The sequence below is a fragment of the Eleutherodactylus coqui genome, chromosome 2 (genome assembly GCF_035609145.1).
Source record: "Eleutherodactylus coqui strain aEleCoq1 chromosome 2, aEleCoq1.hap1, whole genome shotgun sequence".
In the NCBI taxonomy this organism is placed as follows: Eukaryota; Metazoa; Chordata; class Amphibia; order Anura; family Eleutherodactylidae; genus Eleutherodactylus; species Eleutherodactylus coqui.
In genome coordinates, this window is record NC_089838.1 from 234,071,557 (window position 1) to 234,096,344 (window position 24,788).

At 41.3% G+C, this 24,788-nt stretch overlaps 1 protein-coding gene across 1 annotated transcript in view; it reads right to left on the minus strand.

Annotated features, from left to right (window-relative positions):
• The window catches only part of FBN1 (fibrillin 1), a 209,834-nt gene that overhangs the window by 9,346 nt on the left and 175,700 nt on the right, over positions 1-24,788 (minus strand). The window contains exons 47-63 of the mRNA XM_066592616.1: positions 24,124-24,240; positions 23,647-23,775; positions 22,053-22,172; positions 21,842-21,967; positions 20,874-21,023; positions 20,316-20,381; positions 20,110-20,226; positions 19,611-19,730; positions 16,672-16,794; positions 15,904-16,035; positions 15,487-15,609; positions 15,060-15,266; positions 13,367-13,492; positions 13,010-13,132; positions 11,728-11,844; positions 5,256-5,384; positions 4,157-4,276 (exon numbers count right to left, since the gene is read on the minus strand). Of these exons, the coding sequence (XP_066448713.1) occupies positions 4,157-4,276; positions 5,256-5,384; positions 11,728-11,844; positions 13,010-13,132; positions 13,367-13,492; positions 15,060-15,266; positions 15,487-15,609; positions 15,904-16,035; positions 16,672-16,794; positions 19,611-19,730; positions 20,110-20,226; positions 20,316-20,381; positions 20,874-21,023; positions 21,842-21,967; positions 22,053-22,172; positions 23,647-23,775; positions 24,124-24,240 (2,145 nt within the window). The remainder of the gene's footprint in view (positions 1-4,156; positions 4,277-5,255; positions 5,385-11,727; positions 11,845-13,009; positions 13,133-13,366; positions 13,493-15,059; positions 15,267-15,486; positions 15,610-15,903; positions 16,036-16,671; positions 16,795-19,610; positions 19,731-20,109; positions 20,227-20,315; positions 20,382-20,873; positions 21,024-21,841; positions 21,968-22,052; positions 22,173-23,646; positions 23,776-24,123; positions 24,241-24,788) is intronic.

Consider the following 24,788-nt stretch of genomic DNA (forward strand, 5'->3'; position numbering starts at 1 on the left):
TTAAAGACGGTAATGTTTCATTTATGTTTTACGAGTCTGCTGCGCTAATGTTTAAGGCTTTTTAACGTTTAGCTGTACAATATTTGCAGCTGGATTTCTGTAAGTAAAAAGCTCCGAAAAAGTGAGTTTAAACTAAAATTCCTGTGCCAGCGGCCAGACAGATGTCCCCCATAAGCACCATTCATCCACTGCTCATAAACTAAATGCAGAACTAGTTTTTACCCCTAGTAGCAGGAAGAGTTGGGTTGCTTCTGCTTGTAACTGAATATTTCACCGTACTGAAAATACACACGTTTAACATGCGGATTTTGACACAGATTTGAAAATAGCTTAATTCTGCCATCGATTCTGCATCTAGCAGATTTTAACACTGGATTATCCTATTACATGTGAACTCACCCCTAGAGTACGGTCACACTTTACTGATTTGCTGTAGATTTTGGTACAAATCTGCAGCAGATTTCACCCTCTTAATTGAATTCAAATTGAGGCCTTAGTCAGACGGGCGTTTTTTGCCGCGATTTGCGGATCGCATGACGGATGCGCATCCGCAAATCGCGTGACCGGTGCGCGCAAGTCGCCCGCAAATCGCCCGAAAATCTGCTCCTAGCCGCGTTTCATTAGAAACGGGCCGGAGCTGTCCAGCGCATTGCATTCAATGGAGACGGCAATACAGCCGTCTCCATTGAAAGCAATGCGCTGCGGGCGAGCCCGGGATGAATTGTCGGTAAGGGCTCAAATATATAAGCCCTTACCTGCAATCCATCCTAAAATGTGTTAAAATAAAAAAAAATTGCATTCTCACCTTCTGCCTGCAGCTCCGGGCAGCCGTCCTGCAGTGGGTGTGAAGGGGGTGTGAGTCAGACCTGCCCCCTGATTGGCTCAGCGCTGAGCCAATCAGAGGCATGCCTCACTCACACCCATTCATGAATTCATGAATGGATGTGAGTCAGACCTGCCCCTAATTGGCTCAGCGCTGAGAGGCAGCAGTCACTCACCCATTCATGAATTCATGAATGGGTGTGTGAGTGAAACCGGCCTCTGATTGGTCAGGCTGTGACCAATCAGAGCAGATCATTCAGCAGGCGGGGATTTTAAAGCCCCGCCGGCTGAATAGTGCCAAGAAGCAGTTCAGGAGAACTGACAGCGGCCGCTGCTGGACTCCGGCTGCAGCGGAAAGGTGAGTATACAATTTTTTTTTATTTTAACACATTTTAGCATGAATTGCAGGGAAGGGTTTATATATTTAACCCCTTCCCGACAATTAACCCCGCGCACGCCGGCAGCCCATTGCTTTCAATGGAGCGGCTGTATTGCCGCTCCATTGAATTCAATGGGCAAACATCGTTCTTCTCTGCCACAGCTGTTACAGCTGTGGCAGAGAAGAATGATTTGTCTTCTATATGTTCTCAATGGGGTCGGCGCTGCTGCCGCCGGCCCCATTGAGCACATATACAGAAGCGAACAGGAATCGCAGATCGCAGATAGGTGCGATCTGCGATTTTTTGTTCTATAATTTTTCGGACGAGCGCATAAAAAGCGCTCATGTGTCCGATACCATTGCGAAGCAATGGTTTTAAAAAATCGCCGGACGCATGCGCATGCGCAAATCGCGGCAAAAAACGCCCGTCTGACTAAGCCCTGAAGGGGTGAATTCTACTACAGACCTGCACCAAAATCTACAGTAAATCGGCAACGTGTGAACATTCCCTTAGGTCGGCTTCAAACGGGCGATAAAATCACGCGAGATTGGTGTGCTGCAAGACCAACAAATCTGAATCTCATCTTTTGAATGGGGTCATACGCATGAATGATGTTTTCCTGCATGGCACCATGATGCCATGCTATGCGGGACACAAATCGCGGCATGTTCTATCTTGCTGCATGCTCTCACATCACAGCGCCCATTGTTTTCAATGGGGCCACTGGCAGCATCACCAGCCTCATTGAAAGCAATGGGAGAAACTCTGTGATCCTCTGCCGCGGTGCAGGATTGCTTCCTCCCCGGAGTGATGCGAGGCTGTTTTGCCATGAATATGCCTTGCATCCATTGGGGATTTCACATGGTGGGGACTGCGATATGGGTGCAGAATTAACGGGCCAATATCGTGCTCTCCCATGTGAAGCTAGGCTTAAAAGCACCTATACGCAATTATGTGTTAAGAACAGAGTGGGAAAGCACTCCGGTTCCATTATGGAGACTGGAGGCAAGGGGGAAAAGTAGAATAGTATTGGAAATTGCACTTGCAACACAATAATAAAAAATCCAAATAAATTGAATTAAATATAGAACAAAGCTTTATTAACCCCTTAAGGATATGACCTATTTTGGGCTTAGGGATGCAATGATTTTTCAGGGATTTTTAAACATAGCTTCCTTTTTGTGTGTCGAGCAATTTTTATTCATACCAATTTATGTGTACATATAATTTACTGCATAACTTTTTTTTCCTCCCTTTCCTACCCCCCAAAAATTAATAAAAACACATCAATTCTGTTATTGTTTTTTTTAGTTTGTTTTTTTTACATCGTTAATCATGCAGCATTAGTGACATGATCATTTTTTCTATGGGTTGGTATTAGGGATGAGCGAGTATACTCGCTAAGGCACTACTCGCTCGAGTAATGTGCCTTAGCCGAGTATCTCCCTGCTCGTCCCTAAAGATTCGGGGGCCGCCGCAGCTGACAGGTGAGTTGCGGCGGGGAGCAGGGGAGAGCGGGCGGGAGAGAGGGAGAGAGAGATCTTCCCTCCGTTCCTCCCTGCACTCCCCCGCAGCTCCCCGCCCCGCGGCGGCACACGAATCTTTCGGGACGAGCGGGGAGATACTCGGCTAAGGCACCTTACTCGAGCGAGTAGTGCCTTAGCGAGTATACTCGCTCATCCCTAGTTGGTATGATTATGACAGTACCAAAATTACATATATTTTTTTTTAGGTTTTTCCACAATAAAATCTCTTTTTTGGAATATATATATATTTTTTTTTTGCATCACTGTACTCAAAGTCCCATAACTTTTTATTTTTGCATGATGAACTGTAGCTTTTATTGATACCATTTTGGGGAACATATGGTTTTTTTAAAAATAACTTTAAGCCTACGTTCACAGAACGAGTGCGATATTGGGCTGAGAAACCCCATCCAATGGCGTGCTTGTTGATGTACATTTTACCCGCCGATGGGAAGCGTTTTTCATGCAATCAGTTTTCTGAAATTCCAATCCTCCGTCTGTGAGGGAAAACATCACACATATGTATGACTCCATTCAAAGGAATTCGAGCGGGTTTCCTGCATCTCGGAACACACAAAACTCGTGTGAGTTTCTCACTCTTGTGTAGGTAGCCTTATTGCATTTTTTGGGGGAGGTGAAATGCTCAAGAATAAGAAAAGTATTTTGGCTCCATTTTCAGCTTTTTTTAAAAAGATTTTTATTGAAACCTTTGCCATGCATGCTTAAAAGTATGTTCAATTTATTGTATGAGTTGTTACAGACACAGCGATACTAAACGTGTGGGGCTTTAAATAAAAAAATAAAACAATGAGGGGAAAGCGTTCTTTACAAATTTTTCACATGCATATGTGCAGGTTGTACACCTTTTCCACACGCATGATAATGTTCAATTTTGACTAAGCCTCTTCATATACATCTGGCGAACAACCATTTAATTATTAATAAATATAAGTTTGGTCACAGCCCTGCTTATTTCTAGCACTACTGGACAACAACAAAGTTAATCTTTCACATCTATGCTGGCGATTCAGCTTTCCTACTCCATTTGGGGAGCAGGAAGGGGGGATCCCCATGGCCGAGTGGTGGATGGAACCAAACAGCGCCGGGTGGAATGCATTGACTATAATGGGGTCCTCCAGCTTTCTGCCCAGTTGTCTGGATTTTGGACAGACGAAAAAGGCTGGAGGTTCCGACGCAGATGTGAAACCACCCTTACTTTACCTAGACTTGTTTTCACAATTCCCAAAAAGTAGATAAGAGTATTATACGTAGTACATAACCATGACTGGCTCAACTACACCCAATCTGCTTTAAGTCTGATTAGTACTCTAGTGCTTTTATTCTACTATCTTACAAGGAATCTTCGGCAAAGTTTTACTAGCTGAGCCTGATATAAATGACATCAAAATCACAAGCAGAAATACTCACCCACACACTGATTCCACTGGTAATGCTGAAGATAGCCTTGTGGACAACTACACCTATATCCACCCATGATGTTCTGGCATCCATGCTGACAGCGATGGCTTCCATCACATTCATCCACGTCTAATTAACAAAAACAATGAAATTGTTTTTAAATAGTTTTAGAATTTGGTGATTACAGAGCGCTGTCTGTAGGCAAATGATAAAGAGAACTATACAGAATATGTAAAAACAGACTGAAATTTCAGCCACTTACTTGCAAAAAACATACAAGGCAAATCAAATGTTATTAAATTTTTGGCAGCCGGATGGTTTTAGCTGTTATGCCGGCATGGCCACATTGTACTAGACACTACAGTTTGTACCAGCCACCATCCTATAATTGAGAAAGGAGCTCCTTCAAAAATAAACTGTGCTGTTTCTTTTGGCTAACTTAACAATACGAATACTCTCCTCTTCCAACTAGCTACTAGGGACGTCGCTGCAGTGCCCCGCTCAGGACCTCAAGTCCTAGGCAGTCTCTAGGGCATGGAATTGGCAAGATTAAACTGACACTACACAAGTACAATACATTTTGGAGCCTAGAAAGAAGTGGGATTTGTGTTTACAATGCAGAACAACTCAAGTAGGTAAAAAAAAGTGAAACATGATAACTTGGGGTCTAGTGTTATACTTCTATTATTGGCACAGTGATATAAATTATATCAGTTTCTAAAAGGGACCTGTCACACTATTTTTGACTTCATAGCCAACAAATGTATAATCTGGCATCCTTGTAATATATTTTTTTTTCAGTTTGTTTCTGGAAACCATCAATATGCAGTATACAGTGCACTAACGTATTATTAGCTGTGTGTCTCTAATTAGTATATGTAAAACATTCTGGAGACACATAAAGAAATGCAACAGAGATTTATTACAAAGATGTTACAGTGCTAAAGTTTTCATTTTAACTTTTAATACACTTTTAACATTTTGCCGGGTCATGTATTTATGATGGTTTGATTCATTTTAGGCATTTTAGTTCCTGCAGAATATAGCATGATATCTATAAGGAATGGATTTATGCAAATATATTTGTAGTATGAAGAAATTCCTGTACCTTCACATGATGATCCACTTGGATCAAGTGAAAATCCACGCTGGCACTCGCAAGCATAACTTCCTGGAGTATTCTGACATTCACCCTTAGCTCCACACAAGTTCACTTCTGAGGCGCACTCATTGTTATCTAAAGTACATAGGAGGAAAAAAAGGATTTGAGAAGGTGGAGAAAGAAGTGGACCTCCAAAAATAACTGCCTTTTATACTATAATTACAATAAAATGTGCTTAAATACCATACATGATTTCAAAGCTTCTAGGAAAACAATATTTAAAATGTATTGCATTGAGCAGCCAGGACTGGTGTAGCATCTGATTTCTACAAATCAACAACAACTGCTCGTAGGTCAAGAGAAACAATAGCCATAGGACCAAGGAACAATGACTGTACTACCACCCTGGGAAAGAAAGCATGGTAAGGAACAACCCTGAGATACAGAGTTTTTCAAAGGAAAAATAAGATAGTCAACTAAAGGAACCAATACATATTAACCCTTTCCAATCCACTGTCTGACGTCTAAAGACATTAGGATTTAAGGCTGTACAACTCCGATACTGGAAGACGCCCGTCGGGGTTCTCATACTGTATATTGCCAGCCTCTCTGCTGTCGGAGCCTATCCAACATGTCACCTCATGCAGTACTGGTGTTAGCCACCATATAGCGCCGTTGTATAATGGCAGAAAAAGAGTACGCCCCTTAGGAAAACCAGGATACAAATTGGATTGGAAAGGGTTAATGTCGGCCTCAACAGCTAATCTTGGCACAATCAGCTGACCATCTAATATGTGTAGGAGTATCTGGAGTCTAACTACATGGCTGATGAATGGGGAAAGAAAGATTGAGGCATGTTGGATTTGAAAACACCCAATTATTTGTTTTCGCAGGAGATGTGCCACCGCCAGGAGTGCCTGGTAGTGACTCTATTCTCCTCTACCCATACAAGCATACATGTGTATGGATGTGGGGGGGGGGTGGGGGGAGTATAGTTGTCAGCCAAACAATCAGTTGGCTTCAGCTACCTAAGGTTTATGGCCACCTTAAGACATCATCAGGAAATGCTAGAGTCAAAATTCACTTAGAAAAAAATAAGCCGTACGTTGTATGACTCATAAGCATAAACTACCTTTGTGCAAACATGTCAGCGGATAGCCAATAATGTATGCTCAGATACAGAAAAGCTGAACAGAGGCATTGTAATTCTCCATGTCACAATGTGAGCTAAAAAACGACGTATACATTCCAAAACTTTCTAGGACCTCAGAAAGGATATACGACATACCGACCAACCTATACACTACTCAGAAATCAAGACCATCCTACCGTTAGATTTGGTTAGTTGATCTCTTAAACCTACTAAAATGTCTGAACTTATGAAATCCTACCTCTAATAATGGGAACTTGCAGAACTAATATCATTAAACAGGCTTCAGCTGGCTGTGGATGAGGCTACCTGGTAAATATAGATTGTTATATAACAATCTATCTACTCCGCTAGATATAAATCAGCTCTATTCAGTCTTGTAATAAATCAATGTGAAAAACAGAAAATTAACCAGCGCTCCGGTGCTTTGGAAAATGGCAGATGATGCAAAGTAGTGCAAACGAGGTGTATATGATGTGGATGTTACTTACTTCGCAGGGGTGCTAGTGGTTAAGCACCCCTGAATCCAAGGTAGCAGGCAGAATTCAGAAGGTATATATAATAATTCCTTTTTATTGCGACGCGTTTCGGCCGTTATATCGGCCTTTCTCAAGCATAAAAACATCTACAACATGCCTGCATTATATAGTGCAGGTAACTAACAAACAATTGCATGGCCTGCAGACATGATGGTGCAATAGGTTAAACAGAAAACATGGACTGGAATATACATCAAGGGGTTAATGTCAATAATCACTTATTCGATATATATATAAATTCAGAAATTCACCTATCTATATACTCCTCATGAACGTGTGGATTAGATGATAAAAAATATCCAAAGAGTTCCTATATATACTATTATTGTCTTAAACCGATGCCAGGTCTTATTGTTAGCCTGTGGCATAATTAGCAGGGTTTGACTGAGGTGGGTGTGGAGATCACATGATCATAATGCCATAATGGTGTCCTAGCAGTTTAAAGTTTAAAGAGAGAAAAAAAAAAAAAAAAAAAAAAAAGGACAGATCTTAATGGGAGTTTAATAACATTAATGACATTCCTAAACCTGTTGCTTGCTACCGCTAGGTTAACAGGGTTTGACTGAGGTGGGTGTGGTTATCACATGATCATAATGCCATAATGGTGTCCTGGCAGTTTAAAAAGAGAAAGAGGGGGAAAAAAAAAAAAAAAAAAAGGCACAAAACAGATCTTAATGGGAGTTTAATAACATTAACGACATTCCTAAACCTGTTGCTTGCTACCGTTAGGCTAACATACACGCGGGCTTCTAATGCGGTTCGTGCTCAATACCGCAGCGTTAATGTTGCCTTGGTGACTCTGGGATGGCCGGCGCGCGCACTTCCAATGACGCTCGCGGTAGGGACTTTGCGTGCTGCCCGCGGCGTTCGGGTCGCTATGGAGACTCTGGAATGACTGGTGCGCGAACTTCCAGTGACGTGTGCGATGGAGTAATGGCGCTCCGGACCGCAGCATTCACGTTGTCATGGTGACTTATGGGGCGGGGTCTTAAGAAAGTGACGCTGAACGCGTCAAAGTCCCTCAATGGTCCATCCCGCGGCGTTTATATTAGTTCATAGAACAAAGTCTTAGAGGGGTGTCGTTAGACACATGGAAATCCCTCATTGATCTACAGGTAAGAATCTCATGGAACATGGAATATGTTCCGAGTATCTTTTCCCTGTGTAACGCACCCGTAGGTGCTATCTAAGTATGATGGCATTACTAAAAATAGCTATAGAATATTAGTAAGTGCAGCCCAACAATATTGGCTGCACGATACCATATGGCTACAAACGAGGGGCATTATGAATAGAAAATTGGATCTATACATTTTTTGGCTGAAGTGCATTATGGATGCAGAGAAGGAACATACCAAAATTAACTTTACACTAATAATAAATAATAAATATACTGCAGGACCATTTCTGTGTACTATTTAACAAGTATATGACGGGAACAGGTAAAATGAAGGTTTAGACTTGGGAACCCACAGCACCTCTGTATATGCTGCATAGAATTGTGAGATATATATAGAAACTATGTACATGGGAGATGCTTGTATTCATATATATTGTGATGATCCTAAGTTTATAATCTGATGGTAGAGTGTCTGTTATTTAGAACTTATATGCAATTTAAAAACTACATGTATATGTGGTATGCATCTACTCTGGATGACCAATATATTGGAAGTGCGCGCGCCGGCCATCCCAGAGTCACCAAGGCAACATTAACGCTGCGGTATTGAGCACGAACCGCATTAGAAGCCCGCGTGTATGTTAGCCTAACGGTAGCAAGCAACAGGTTTAGGAATGTCGTTAATGTTATTAAACTCCCATTAAGATCTGTTTTGTGCCTTTTTTTTTTTTTTTTTTTTCCCCCTCTTTCTCTTTTTAAACTGCCAGGACACCATTATGGCATTATGATCATGTGATAACCACACCCACCTCAGTCAAACCCTGTTAACCTAGCGGTAGCAAGCAACAGGTTTAGGAATGTCATTAATGTTATTAAACTCCCATTAAGATCTGTCCTTTTTTTTTTTTTTTTTTTTTTTTTTTTTCTCTCTTTAAACTTTAAACTGCTAGGACACCATTATGGCATTATGATCATGTGATCTCCACACCCACCTCAGTCAAACCCTGCTAATTATGCCACAGGCTAACAATAAGACCTGGCATCGGTTTAAGACAATAATAGTATATATAGGAACTCTTTGGATATTTTTTATCATCTAATCCACACGTTCATGAGGAGTATATAGATAGGTGAATTTCTGAATTTATATATATATCGAATAAGTGATTATTGACATTAACCCCTTGATGTATATTCCAGTCCATGTTTTCTGTTTAACCTATTGCACCATCATGTCTGCAGGCCATGCAATTGTTTGTTAGTTACCTGCACTATATAATGCAGGCATGTTGTAGATGTTTTTATGCTTGAGAAAGGCCGATATAACGGCCGAAACGCGTCGCAATAAAAAGGAATTATTATATATACCTTCTGAATTCTGCCTGCTACCTTGGATTCAGGGGTGCTTAACCACTAGCACCCCTGCGAAGTAAGTAACATCCACATCATATACACCTCGTTTGCACTACTTTGCATCATCTGCCATTTTCCAAAGCACCGGAGCGCTGGTTAATTTTCTGTTTTTCACATTGATCTATCTCTATCCCGTGGTGGTTTTTTCATCGCCGGGAGCAACCAAGACGCTCTCCTCAGGATGTCTCGTGAGACCGGTGCGAGGAATTTCTTTCTGGATTGACACGCCATCTTGGATACTGACGCACGGGCACCCTACAGACGGGCCCGGCGTCACGGGGTGAGTCACCTTCCACATACGATTGCCCCTTATTTATTTACGTACATTCACTGTATTTTTTGACAACCACGTCTTATCCATTTCTTGGAGCGCTATCCATCTTTATCTTCTTTCAGTCTTGTAATAAGGAAAGGATTACACTTTTCTATTAGAGAAGATCCTAACTTTCTCCGTGACTTTACATTTTATGGTTTCAATTTTCCAAACTTGAAGAGTGAGTCACATGATATATTGGAAAGCTGCCATTGAGTGCTAAATATCACATTGGGGTAGTCCACTGTGCTTGTTATTGGGATAATTAATGAACAAGAGCTTGTTGAAATTAAACCTTGTGAGCTCTACTACATAAAATAGAAATTATAGGCTATGTTGAGTTTCCTGTTCTTCACCAGAAACCCATAATACAGTTTCTGAACATGTTAAACTAATAAAAGGGAGGAAAGCAAATGCTGGACTGTTTGAATTCATGAATCAGAAACAAACATAATTCGCCTCCATAAGAAATTAGAAGTACACAGAGATACAGTTTGGCACCATAACCTTGTATGTTGCCATATTAACACTCCACTTCATACAACTCAGAGCTTTTATAGAGCTGCAATACAACTGTATGCAGGAGCCCTAGAATTGATAATCAATAGCAGAACACTAAAGGCCCATTTAGAGACAACGATTATCGCTCAAGATTTGCTCAAAAGCCGTCTTTTGAGCAATAATCGTGTGTAACTGCACTGACATCGTGCAGTTTTTGTTATGCCATCGCTCATCGTCGTCTTTCAGCGTGCTGTAAGACAACGATTAGCCTTTTCAGGGATTCACAGCGGAGTACAGCTGATACTATTGTTTCAGCTGTATCCCGCTCCCTGATAACAGGCGGGGTATGAAGAACAGGGCGGTCCAGCTGCGCTCTCCATACCCAGGACGGAGCGCTCGGCTGTATAACAGCCGGGCGCTCCATGCAGAACACATCTGGATGCAGAAGACAAGCGGGAACACCCCACTTGTCTTCTGCATCCTCCGCTTCGAGCGCTCAGCTGTATGACAGCTGGGCGCTTGGAGTGGGGAACAGCTGGATGCAGAAGACAAGCAGGGACACCCCACTTGTCTTCTGCATCCTCGGCTGGCAGTGCAAGGTGATTGCTCATCTTGAGCGATCATCCTGGGCTGCATATGACACAACGATTATCACTCAAAAGTCGCTTGAGCGATAATCGTTGTGTCTGGGCCTTAGCAAGTGTATTTCCAGATTATTATAATTTGCATTTCCAAACATTGCAACTCGCACTCATCCATCGGAATAAAACCTTAATTTTTTTTTGTTTTGTGGAGTTGCCAAGTCCATATGCTGGCTGAAATACACAGACAGTATACGGATAGAAAATATGGCCGTGTGAATAAGCCCTAACTGTGTTCCTAGAATTAAAGACTACTGACAAATGAAGCTACTTACATTTTCTAAACAACATTTTAATGCAACTTGCAGTCTCAAATTTACGTAAATTTAAAGGAATTTTATGGGATTGGAAGATTGACTAAATAGAGGAAATGGCATTAAAAAAGAATCGATATTCACCTGATATATCCACAGCCGCTATGGTTTCCCTGTTGGTCTTTGTTTATTTTGCTGCAGCAATGATGTTCCGACATACCCACAAGACCGCTGCAGCCAGTCACTGGCCTCATACACCACTGAGGTCATTGACTGACTGCAGTGGTCATGTGGGTATACAAACACTTCATTGATGTAGAAAGGTAAACACTGACTATAGGGAAACACTGGAGCTACAGCAAATTTATGTTTGTGCCAGTTATTTTCCTGTTTTTTGCAATTTCCTCCATGTACTCAATTTTCTTCCCATTTTAGAAAACACCTAAATTATTACATTGAGTTATATAGTATATAATGCAGTGCGACTGGCATTTGTTCCTGACATCAGTAGCATGGAGAATAGAGATTATTGCACAAATGCACTTACCAATACAAGCAGTATGATGTTGAGTGAATCCAGGTGGACATTTGCATGTAAATCCTCCAATTGTGTTGACACAAATAAACTGGCAATTATGTTGTTTGGTTGCACATTCGTCAAGATCTGAGTAAACATATGTAAATATAATGAAAATCTATATCTTAAGGCCCTTTTAGACAACGATTTTTGCTCAAAAATCCCACAAAGTTATCTTTTGAGTGATAATCATTGTCTAACTGCACTGACATTGTGCAGTTTTCGTTAAGCCGTAGTGAATTTCAGGATGGTGAAAGATCAGCAATCAGTTATCAGGAATTCACAGCGGGATACAGCTGATACTATTGTTTCAGCTGTATCCAGCTCCCTGACGACAGGCAGGGTATGAAGCACAGAGTGGTCCAGCTGTGTTCTCCATAACAGCCGGGTGCTCCGAGCAGAGAACAGCTGGATGCAGAAGAAAAACGGGGCCACCCCACTTGTCTTCTGCATCCTCCGATTGGAGTGCAAGGTGATCGCTCAACGTTTGAGCGATCACCTTGCACTGCAAAAAGAACACAACGATTATTGCTCAAAAGAATTTTTGAGTGATAATTGTTGTGCCTAAACCAGCCTTAACCTCTCTAGGCAGATAGGATTTAAAGGGGTTTTCCAGACGAACGCTATCAATGATCTATCCTTAGGTTAGGTCATCAATAGGAGACTGGCAGGCATCTGCCACCCAGGACTCCTGCTCATCAGCTGAAAAAAAGCCCCTGTCAGCTGGCTGGAAAGCTCATAACACTGTGCATTTGGCAGTGGCCGGTTTGCGTATTGCAGCTCTCTTTCATTCTCTTGAGCTGCAATACCACACTGCACTACTGCTGCATGGATAGCATTGTGAGCTTTCTGGCTGGGCTGACAGCAGCATCTTATCAGCTAATCAGCAGGGGGCCACAAGAGTTCACCCTGATAACCCTTTTAATTATTTTACATTTCATTTTTCTATACAAAGACTGACAAATAGATTAGCAATGTATTTATTGTGCTGTTTTGGATGTAACCATAATAAATGTTTAAAGGTAATGTACACATTTGCAACCAATTTTGTATGCTTCCAAAGCATCTAAATGCAAGAAAGTATGTATAGTCTTGATTAAAAATGTCCTACCACCAATGCAGACCCATGTGTCTCCCTGGGTTAGTCTGTCCAGAGAGAACTACAGGTCTACTATATGTATTAATATGTACTAGTAGGATGTATGATATATGAAGCATGTTATCCTACACACAATACATAACTCATGCTTACCTTTACAGCTTCTTCTATCCTCTTGCAACACGTAGCCACGAGGGCAGGAACACTGGAAGCTTCCATCAGTATTTTTACAGATAAAGTTACAGGGTTTGGGAGACTGAGAACATTCATCAAGGTCTGAAAGGAAAAATGAAATCTGGTATAATAATATCCTTCTAGTATGTGACACTCGTAGAGGTAAATGTACAATATGGTTAGTGTAATGATATAATGGAACAATGAAGAGGCAGTACAGAGATAGATAAATACACATGGAACTGTCTCTTGTATACCATTATTGACTGGGCCATAATATTAAAATGGTACTCAAAACTTAGTTACTTATCTTTTTTGTTTTGCCAACATACATACCTATGCAAGAAGTGCCGGTCAAATCTGGAGTATAGCCAGGATTGCATTCACACTTATATGAGCCTTTCTCATTGATACATTGTCCATTCCGGCAGACACCATGTAGTACATGACACTCGTCAATATCTAAAGAAATAAAGGGAAAATTAGATGCAGGAAGATGTTCTTTCTTGCCACTGTTCCCTTTAAGCTGTGCGGCAGCACAGTTCACCAGCTCTCCTTGTAACAACAGCCTGCTCGGCTTTACCCTGACAGCTGCGGAGGAATACTCTTCTCAACATATAGGAAAACAAAGGAGAATGAGGTGCTAGAACAGCAGAGAGCTGGGGACGGACGCTCTGCCTTCACTGTCCACTGCCACCAATGAGAACATGTCCATCCAGCCGCGCTCCTAGGCTTCTTTTACATGCTGGAGCCTAGCCCTCCCCTTCAGCTCAGCAGTTGGAGCAATGAGGAAAGCGAGGTGAGAGTGCCTGCTTCCTGCACAACGCGGTGCGGCAAGCAGGAGAGGATCTTCTGGACCCCCCTTCCAGCTATGCAGCATTAAAAGTAAGGCCTCCGTCATGGGGGCGAATATGCGCAGTGCTTTGCGAATGCAAAATTTGTGCATGCATTATGCAGTGACTAGACCCCATTGAGTACAAGGGCTTCCTTCACATGCACGTATTTTGCGTGCACATTTTGTTTGTCTATTCAGACAGTATAGTAAAGTCACGTTTTTATTTCTTTAACAGAAATGCCATGAAATTACATTACAATGTGGCAGTTTTCTAGCAGTTTCACAAACAAATACACTATTTTGGAACAGTTTTGAATTAATTGCAATTAAAAAAACACAACTTGATCGCACAATCTGAATAAACTCCTATTAACAGATTGCCCACCTTTGGAACGAAGCCCAGCTCCCTAACTCCTCCGTTCAGCAGCTACAAAGGCTTAGAGGGAATTTTGTTTCCTGACATCCACAGCTTTAGTTGTGCTATTAAAATTAATTTCTTCAAGAACTTATATATCAATGGTCAAATGACAGAGTGATAAATACCAAGAAATATATGAAAAAATACCCCTTTAACCATTCTAACAATAGGGAACTGGCACCACTCTCAGGAACACACTTTATAAGTGGGACGTCTTTAAAATCTGGCAACAGGCAGTTTTACTTCCATCAGAGCAATGATTCCTGGCAGTTCACACTGTCCACTAAACTGGTACACAAATCAACCCTGACCGTTTGGGCACTAACTATTCATAAGACTTGCCCTGTCTACCAGGCCTAATGTCATCACATAACACAGTTCATCATAAACGTAGTCCATTACCCATTCTTGGGCTGTAGTACTTATGGCGTCTCTTACACACAGTCTGGGTGCCCCAGTCCCAGAAGCTCACAAGCTCCAGTTTGGGCTACTCCTCAACCTTGGCTTAACACCTACTGTGAGTGGCAAGCCAACTCTTTTTACCAAAAACTTGACAGGTGCCTCATAATTACCAAGTAGAGGCACCCTTTCTTTGCTGGACCTACTGCCGCAGAGCGCTCTAGTGGTTCCTTCCAGTACTGTTTTAACACACCATCCAAAATGCAGGTAAATATTCTAAATATATATTAAACATCAGGGTCATGAACAGAATTATCATTTACAATGCAATATAGTATTAATACAATATATACAACAATATAATACAAGATCCATACCTTCTCCACCTGTTGTGTACCCTCGGCCATAAGGACAAAGCTTTTTGAACTGCACTGTACCGGAGAAGGGGCAGATCTCACAAGTAATACCCCATCCTCTGCCCGAATTACAACAACATTCAGACTTGGTGACAGAGTTCTGGGTGGAGGAACCAAGTTGACACATGGTATGTAGTACTTCAGTGAAGCAATATCCAAGTCTGTTGTCTGATACAAAATACAATATGGTAAGTACCAGTGGAGGGACGACATCAAACACTATACACATACTGTTCATTTTGTTTCTATAGTCTACTGTGTCTGCATTAATTATGCTTCATATTTATTGGACTAAAACTGCACATAAAAGTAAAAAAATATATACATATATTTTCCTTCTAAATCACCTATATCCTTATGAAACATACCATGGTGTTTTTATACTCACCGATGCATTCTGTCTCGGTAGCACTGGCGTTGAATCCATCTACACACTCACACTTGTAGCTGCCCACTGTGTTCAGACATTTTCCATTTTCACATAATCCTGGCTTACTGCACTCGTTCACATCTTAAGAAACAAGAACATTCATATTATACCGGGCCAAAACATCAGAATGCTAATACCTACTTACTACACATGTAAACCCATCACAGATGCAATAGGTATATCGGTATTAAATATGTCTTTTGTAGACACAGCTCTTGAGATAAATTATTTTTTAAAGCATTATTTCCAAGTACTAACATGCAAAAATACTCAAACCTTCATTTCCATAAAATTATCCGAATTTCACGGGAACATTTGACAATATTTACCTATTATCTCTCACTAGGTACTTGCTACAGCTATTGTCACACTTACCCATGCATCCTTCACCATTCGGTCTGCGCTGGTACCCTGGTCCACATATACACATGAATGTCCCTATGAGATTCTTGCAGGTCATCTGCTTTTCTTCACAGTCGTGTAGACCTTCTTCGCACTCATCTTGGTCTATAGATGAGAAAGGAACATTAACAGAACTCATTTAAGATCATTTTTCAGGTTTATCGATACATCCGCATGAACTGAATAAAGAAAAAAACACTGGTAATTTTGCCTATAATAAGGAACGGGGCATGTGAAAAGCAAATGAAGCTTTTCATTCCAGCATTCTAGACTATAACGCCTACTGGTTTCTCGCATCTGTCTAGCAATTTCCTGCTCTTTCCCACTAATTTGCTGACTATGTGTATATGACAGTGGGCATCCTACAGCTTGTTCGTAGCTGAGCATGAAGACACTAGACATTACACATCATAGGGCTGCTAGTAGAATAATGAATTTGGATCAAAAATTATTTCTTCCTAATCCAACATGTATAGCGAATGCTTTCACTCAGGATTGGTTCCAAGCTTAGATGGGCTCTTGAGTAAGTCACTGAGGACACCTGCCTGCCCCATCTTCTTACGCTTATCCATTGACGTGTTGCAATATATCTTAAGTAGTATGGCCAAACTGAGCATGTATGGACTGCACATCCTGTTTGGGAAGGACTCACACTGGAACAATCTGACATACTGTGTTGTTCCCTCTTCTGCTGTGTAGCTTCGTCACCTGCTATAAGTGTTCATCACGGTAGACACTTACCCTTGCACATCCTCTTGTCTTCTCTGAGTACATAGCCAGCTGGACACTTGCATTCATATGAACCGTAGGTGTTAACACAGCGGAAAGCACATAGCAAGGGATTTTGAGCACACTCATTAACATCTGTTAACAAAACAACATATTAGTATAGAAAAGAGAAAAATATATATATTTAAAAAATGAAAACGAGAACTTCCCTGATGTAGCTCTAAAATGCAGTTTTACTTTGGGGAAAATGAATCATACAGCTATCTGGAACTCATCAACAAACTGCTTATTGTTAATACGTGTCTCCATAGGCGTAGCGTCAGGGGGTGCTGGGGTCGCCCTCCGACATACCCCCATGCACATTCAGTGCATTAATGGCTGACCGTTCTTTCCCCCGCATGATGCGGCAGTCAGAACAGCCAGCCTGAGAGGAAAAGCAGGGAGGTACTTACATGGGCCGGCAGGGGAGGAGGTCACATGGGCCAGCAGGGGAGGAAGTCATATGAGACGGCAGGGCACAGGGATCATGTGCTGCCCCCCCCCCTTGCTTCCTGCTGAACGGGGAAGCTTCTGAGTTTACCTCTCCTGCTGCTGCTGTCACATGGAGGAGAAGTGGACCGAGCCCTGGGGTAAGTGTATATCTGTGTGTGTGTGTGTGTATATCTGTGTGTGTGTATATCTGTGTGTGTGTGTGTGTGTATATCTGTGTGTGTGTATATCTGTGTGTGTGTGTATATCTGTGTGTGTGTATATCTGTGTGTGTGTGTGTATATCTATGTGTGTGTATATCTGTGTGTGTGTATATCTGTGTGTGTGTGTATATCTGTGTGTGTGTGTATCTGTGTGTGTATACCTGTGTGTGTGTGTGTGTGTATATCTGTGTGTGTGTGTGTGTGTATCTGTGTGTGTATACCTCTGTGTGTGTGTGTGTGTGTATATCTGTGTGTGTGTGTGTGTATATCTGTGTGTGTGTGTGTGTATCTGTGTGTGTGTGTGTGTGTATATCTGTGTGCGTGTATATCTGTGTGTGTATATATCTGTGTGTGTGTGTATATCTGTGTGTGTGTGTGTGTGTATATCTGTGTGTGTGTGTGTATATCTGTGTGTGTGTGTGTGTATATCTGTGTGTGTGTGTGTGTATATCTGTGTGTGTGTGTGTGTATATCTGTGTGTGTGTATATCTGTGTGTGTGTGTGTGTATATCTGTGTGTGTGTGTGTATATCTGTGTGTGTGTGTGTGTATATATCTGTGTGTGTGTGTATGTGTGTGTGTGTGTGTATGTGTGTGTGTGTGTGTATATCTGTGTGTGTGTGTGTGTGTGTATATCTGTGTGTGTGTGTGTGTATATCTGTGTGCGTGTGTGTGTGTATATCTGTGTGCGTGTATATCTGTGTGTATATCTGTGTGTGTGTATATCTGTGTGTGTGTGTGTATATCTGTGTGTGTGTGTGTGTATCTGTGTGTGTGTGTGTATATCTGTGTGTGTGTGTATATCTGTGTGTGTGTGTATATCTGTGTGTGTGTGTGTATATCTCTCTCTCCCTCTCCTTCTCCCTGGATTTACTGTATTTATTTGCACCCTTTACACGCAATTAAAAACCGCATCAAAACCACATGCGGTTATTGATAGTGTCTGCAGCTCCTTTAGGGTGACTACCCACTACATTTTTTTTTCACGGCGAAATTTGCAGCGTTTTTTTTTCTGCAGGGGTCTATGGGACTTGTAATGCTAAAATAACGATCGCGCAAAATCGCAATTTACCGTGAAATCGCGGTTTTGCGCGATCGTGATTTTAACATTACAAGTCCCATAGACCCCTGCAGAAAAAAAAAACGCTGCAAATTTCGTCGTGAAAAAAACCTGTAGTGGGCAGTCACCCTAATACCGTACGCGGTCTTTAAATACTGCATGCAGGTTTTTATGTGTCTTAATTGTGGTTCTAAAGTGCAACATAAACACGACCCCCCCTGAGGCCGCTCTCACACGTGTTCAGAAAACGCAGCTCAAAATCGTGGCATTTTTACCGTAATTTCAAGCAGCATTTTTGAACATAGGTTACAGCGTTTGACAGCACTCTTCAATGCACCCCATAATTGTGATGGGTGATGAGGTGTGTTAAAAACCACAAAAATGCAAAAATAGAACAGACAGCTCTCGAAAATCACAGTGTTAGAAACACCGTGTTTGAGCACAAATTTGAGTAACCTCATTAAAATCTATTGGAGTGTTGTACCGTGGTTAGTACGGCACTCGGGGCCCTGTGCTAATAGCGGTAAAAAGAGGTATGTGTGAGAGTGGCCTGCGGGGCTACAAACAAATCTTCATGTAGTGCAGGAAATGCATCATGTTTGGAAAGATTACGCCAGGGACAGATCATGTATGCAGCACGATCTAGGTATGGGTACGGGGGCGTGTGGGGTGGAGGGCCGGGGTGGGGGGGCCCCGAGCTGAACTTTTGCACCCGGGCCCCTGAGCCTTTAGGTACGCCCCTGCGTGTCTCCATTTAATGCATTGAGTACCTAATGGTGTTCTATTCTTCATAGGCTGGCAGTCAGGTTGGCACACTAATACATTATTACTGACAAAGCCAGGCTCATTAACACATTCCTAAACAAGGTATTCATAAAAAGAGATCCCTGAATATCTACAGTTTACATTTGCTGACTATATATCCAGTGTCAGTCAAAGATGGAGCTTCACTTCCTCAGTACTCCAAATACTGATGCCTCTGGGAATGCATAAAAGTAAGAAGAGGAAATAACAAATTATATATTTCTGGGGCTTTGAAACTAGGCTCTCACATGCAAGCACAAATCATTTAGTATATTGTAATTGCAAGTAGTCCATAATTAGACAACTACATTTGTTTTCCAGCTGTGTTCCTCCCATCAGTGGATTATCTGAATCACATTTAATTAGTCTAATAAAGTTATGGAATTGGAAAGTTACCTTCGCATGACATCATTGATCCAGGCTCAAAACCCTCTTCGCATGTGCACTCAAAGCCACCAATTACATTCTTGCAAGTTCCATTTCCACATGGGTTTCCAACAGAGCACTCATCAGTATCTACAAAACCAAAATATATTTATCTTCACCCATCATCTCACCCAGTAATCATGCAATGCAATGATGAGTAATTAACTAAAAACTAAAAACTTAAAAAAATTACAGAGATATTTCAAAATGGTGCTTGCTATATGAGGAATGACTAATAGCAAATACGATTGTCAAATTCTGCCCACATGGTGCAATTTCAGCTTCTCTCAGGAGCACTGGGGGAAATATTTCATAGCATTCTCTTGTAATGATGCTATGGATTCCATCCTAGTTCTACTGAGGCAATCAGAAGAGGCAGATACTTGACAATCTGAGTCTAATATACTATTATCATGCACCCCCAATAGTCTCTTTATGTTTAGCTATATTAAATTCTACATGAACTTACCTATACATTCTTCCCCGGTCAGGACATAGCCAAAGGAACATTCGCAGCGGTAGGAGCCATCTGTGTTAATACAGTGCCCATTCTTGCATTTGTCTTGATCAACACATTCATCCATATCTGCAGGAGGTAATGCAGGAACCGACAATGTAAATCATTGAATATGAGGCCTCTCGGTAGTTGTATTATCACTTTAAATCATGTCTTACCAATTCGTTCCCCATTTGGCCCAACATTATTGCCAAGTCCATATGGACAGATCTCTTTGAAACCCTCTTCAAAAGAAAACACACAATATTATTACAGCATCCGCTAATGAGCTTAAAGTCTCTGAACTAGAAACTGTCAGCTAGACAACCTATGACCCTCCAAGTGATGTTAGCCGTAGAAAGTTAAAACAAAAGTTGACTCAACCTAAAGAACGTTTGTGCTGCTATTACTTGTCACTGTTTGCATGAGTGTTTGTCATATCTTCCTGTTGAATATATTCATTAGGACTTCACATCATGAACATCTAAAATTGTTCTCAGCATTCGAGTACATTTGAAACAAACCCCTTGCCAGCTTTAGATGGGTGGAAAACTGTTTTTGTTTCCCTGTGAGACTGTCTGTGAATTTACTGTATTTTGGCTCATTGTGTTATGTTACGAATGTGAATTATGTCATTCCGTAATAATTATTCAACTAAATGAGCTGCAGTTTTGTATAAAATATGTGTTAATAGATTACTTTGATATGTGGCACTGAGGTGTACTCTTAGATCATACCATCTCCTTCCACTGGGCAGATTTCACATGGAGATCCCCATCCGGCCTCTCCAGAAGAACAGCAACATTCTATTTTTGTGTGATTTTTAGCCTTGGGTGAGGTACATTTTCCATCTTCAAACTTCGTGTAGCAGAATCCAACTCTGATATCTATTAGGGACGAATAAATAACTGCTATAAACCTCTGAATATTACATTGACAATGTTAATAACTTTGAACAAATAACACAGTTGATAAATATATCTACATTTGATTATGCTGTATCTATGTTAGTACATGGCATTATAGCTTTCAGCATAGCCATACTGCCAAAATGGCAAGGATAGACTTTGAGATCATCTTGGCACTAGATAAGCTTATAGTGTAAGCGTTGGCTGATGAGGTGAATTATTATTTCATTACTTAAAGGAGTTGTCTCACGCCGAAACGGGGTTTTTTTTTATTCAATAGGCCCCCCGTTCGGCGCGAGACAAACCCAATGCATGTGTTAAAAAAAAAAACCGGGTAGTACTTACCCTAATCCCCGCGCTGCGGCGACTTCTTCCTTCTTCTTACTTGCCTTAGTAAGATGGCCGCCGGGATCTTCACTGTGAGGTCCATTGCCGATTCCAGCCTCCTGATTGGCTGGAATCGGCACACGTGACGGGGCGGAGCTACGCGATGACGCGTAGAAGGGGGCGGAGCCCGAACTCCGCTCGTGCCGAGACCCAAGAGAAGGGAGAAGACCGGACTGCGCAAGCGCGTCTAAAATCGCCAGAAGAGGCGATTTTAGACGGATCCATGGAGACGAGGACGCCAGCAACGGAACAGGTAAGTGAATAACTTCTGTATGGCTCATAATTAATGCACAATGTACATTACAAAGTGCATTAATATGGCCATACAGAAGTGTATAACCCCACTTGCTTTCATGAGACAACCCCTTTAACAATACTTAATATTTAGCTGCAACTTCAGAAAATATTACCTTGGCACCGCTTTCCAGAAGAGGTGAGCACAAAGCCCTCTGGGCAGAAACAGTTAAAGCTGCCAGGAGTATTACTACAAGTCCCGAAGGCACAGATTTCTGGAATATCCGTACACTCATCAATGTCTACAAAGATAAAATGATTGTACAAGGTTAGGTTCTTTTTAGAGTTCACATTCACACATTTGAATCAAAACTCATTTTTTATTACCTTCGCATGTGTCATTTCTCAAAAGATATCCTGGAGGACAAATGCAGCGGTATGAGCCATCCAAATTTTGACAAGTTCCAGGAGCACATTTTCCAGGATCAAGAGCGCATTCATTAATATCTAAGAAATGCAATGATATAAAGTCAACATTTAATCCTCTAGAAAGCAAGAAGAAGGTGAAACACAACTGAAAAGCAACACCTCTTAAAATGACTTCATATGACTGAGGCCACTTACAATTCTCATTACCTAGCCACTACTATGGAATGCATGTCTCCTATTGAAATCACTGCATATTTCCCATCCTACAGGGCCAAAAGCAGAACTAAGCATTGCTCTTATCTGTAGGCTATAGAAGAGTCTCATTTATGACATGGTATCTCCAAATGTGCAAAATGTCTTGTCTGCACCAGATATTCCTTTTAATAGCCACTATGTATAGTCTAGTTTTCCAACAGCCTCTTATCTACTGGCTAAATTGATCATTTTTACTACTCTTGAGAATTAAATAATTAGCTCTTGCTTGAAGGCTATGGAAACCTTTGTGTGTGAAAAATCACAACACACATATCTGATTAAGTTCCTGCAGAAATATGATGCACTTATCTGCTTTTTGCAATTGTCATTTTTGAGTTTTCCTTGTCATTTATACTTGGTTTGCAGGCTTTCCTACATTCAGGTTTTTGGCGTACCCAGCATTGATCAGCTGGTCTTTCTCATGAATGCACACAAGTTCAGCTCCCTACCCTGTCGACTTTCAGAAGTTGTGTAGCATAACCACGCCCTCTCAATACTACACAGCTATATCTCATCCTCTCTCTCACCAGCTACTGGTCTAGCTCCCCCTTACTGATGATAAGAACAGAAAATTCATCCAGATTGAATTACAGCCTACTGTACTAGTAGCTTTCTCTGCACTGCTCTCTGTCCTCCTGATCTCCTCCACCATCCCCTGGCACTGTCATACAGCCCTTTGTAAGGGCTCTTACCCATCTGCATTTTTTAACACTGCGATATCTCTGCGTTTTTTTTAACTCAATTGTCAACAGGACTTCATAATATTAAAAACGCATCGCACAAAAATCGCAAAGAGCAAACTTGAAATGCGTTTTTAACATTAGAAAGTCCCATTGACATTTGCATAAAAAAAACGCAGCGATATCGCACCATTAAAAACACAAGTGGGTAAGAGCCCTGATAGCTCAGTGAAAAAGCAGTGCATGCCCATTCAAAACAGCGGAGCAGGCTTGGGGAGGAGCCAGTCAGTTAACTCTGACTGACAGAATTTGCTAAGATTGCTGTAACTTGGAAAAAAATACAAGCATAGAATTGAAAGAATCAAAAATTTTAAATGAAAGCCAATTACGAAAAGTCTTCATTTCCAAAAACACATTGAATAGGGAAAAAAATAGTGCAAAGGTGTACAAACTCTTCACATGTCCTTTTAGAAAATATTTGATGAAATACTGCATTGGACCCCTCTCCACCCTGCCAATAATTTATTAGCTAACAGGAGAATTGCTGCTACAAGGATGATTCAGTGGTTTTAACAGACTTCCCTGTCTTTCACCTTCAGAGAATCACTGATACTTACCGAGACATGTTCTCCCATCACCTGCCATTTCATATCCTGCATTACATATACATTGGAAAGACCCAATGACATTAATGCACTGTCCATTTCTACATAGCTGGCCGTTCAGAGTATCACATTCATCGATATCTGTAAAAATTACAATACGGAGAACAAAGTAAGAAGAAGCAATCTGTATAGCGCTGAACCTCCTCCAAATGTGATGCCACGAATATAAGGCAGCTACAGTCACTTAAGAACCACAAGCTATTTGTTACGTTGATTTGTATCAGGAGTATTATATCATCCAAAAACAATATAATGGCTCATTTCCTTCTAATTAATATCTGGAAAGTCTTCAAAGAGAAAATGCTTTGCTGGATTCTGTGTAGGCGAAAACAAAATACTGGCTAGACTGGACAAGAGAGGAAGAGAGAAATCATTCTAGCTCCGTGTAATCGAGTTAACTCTTTGTGCTTAGTAGTGAGATCATCTTACCTATACAGTCGTTATTGTGGGACAGAATGAAGCCATCAAAACAGCGGCAGTTGTAGGAGCCGACCGTGTTCCTGCATGTTCCGTTACCGCAGGGATCTCTTTCACACTCGTTAATATCTGAAGCAGGAAAGGAAATGTTACAAATCATTTCCTACCAGTATAGTTTACAGTTTTACAATCAGAAACTAAAGAACATTGTTGTTTATATGTATAATTAAATCACGGATTATTAATTAACCATAGTACATGAGGGGGCGAAATAGCAATGTCAAAACTAAAAAAAACACAGAAAACTAGTTTGTGGGCTCAACCCTCACACTACCCATACATATAAGACAGCTGGCGGAGTACCTTGCCGGACACCTCCATGCACTGCACACCCAATTCAGCCATGCGTGCATGTGCTCTGAAATCAGAGCGGGGAGAAAGCCGCTGCCAGAGAAGCAAAAGGATCCAGCAGTTGAAATCCAAAAACCCGATTCCTATTTTAATTGACATCTGCCATTGAGGGAGCATCATGAGACAACCCCCCCTACATAGTAGTTAAATACTCTGTCCCGCCAAACTTAGCAAATTCTATTGATCAAAATCTAGCGTGCATGGCCAGCCTCACTCTTATTACAATCAATCATGCACAAAATCTTATTATGCCCAAAACATACAAA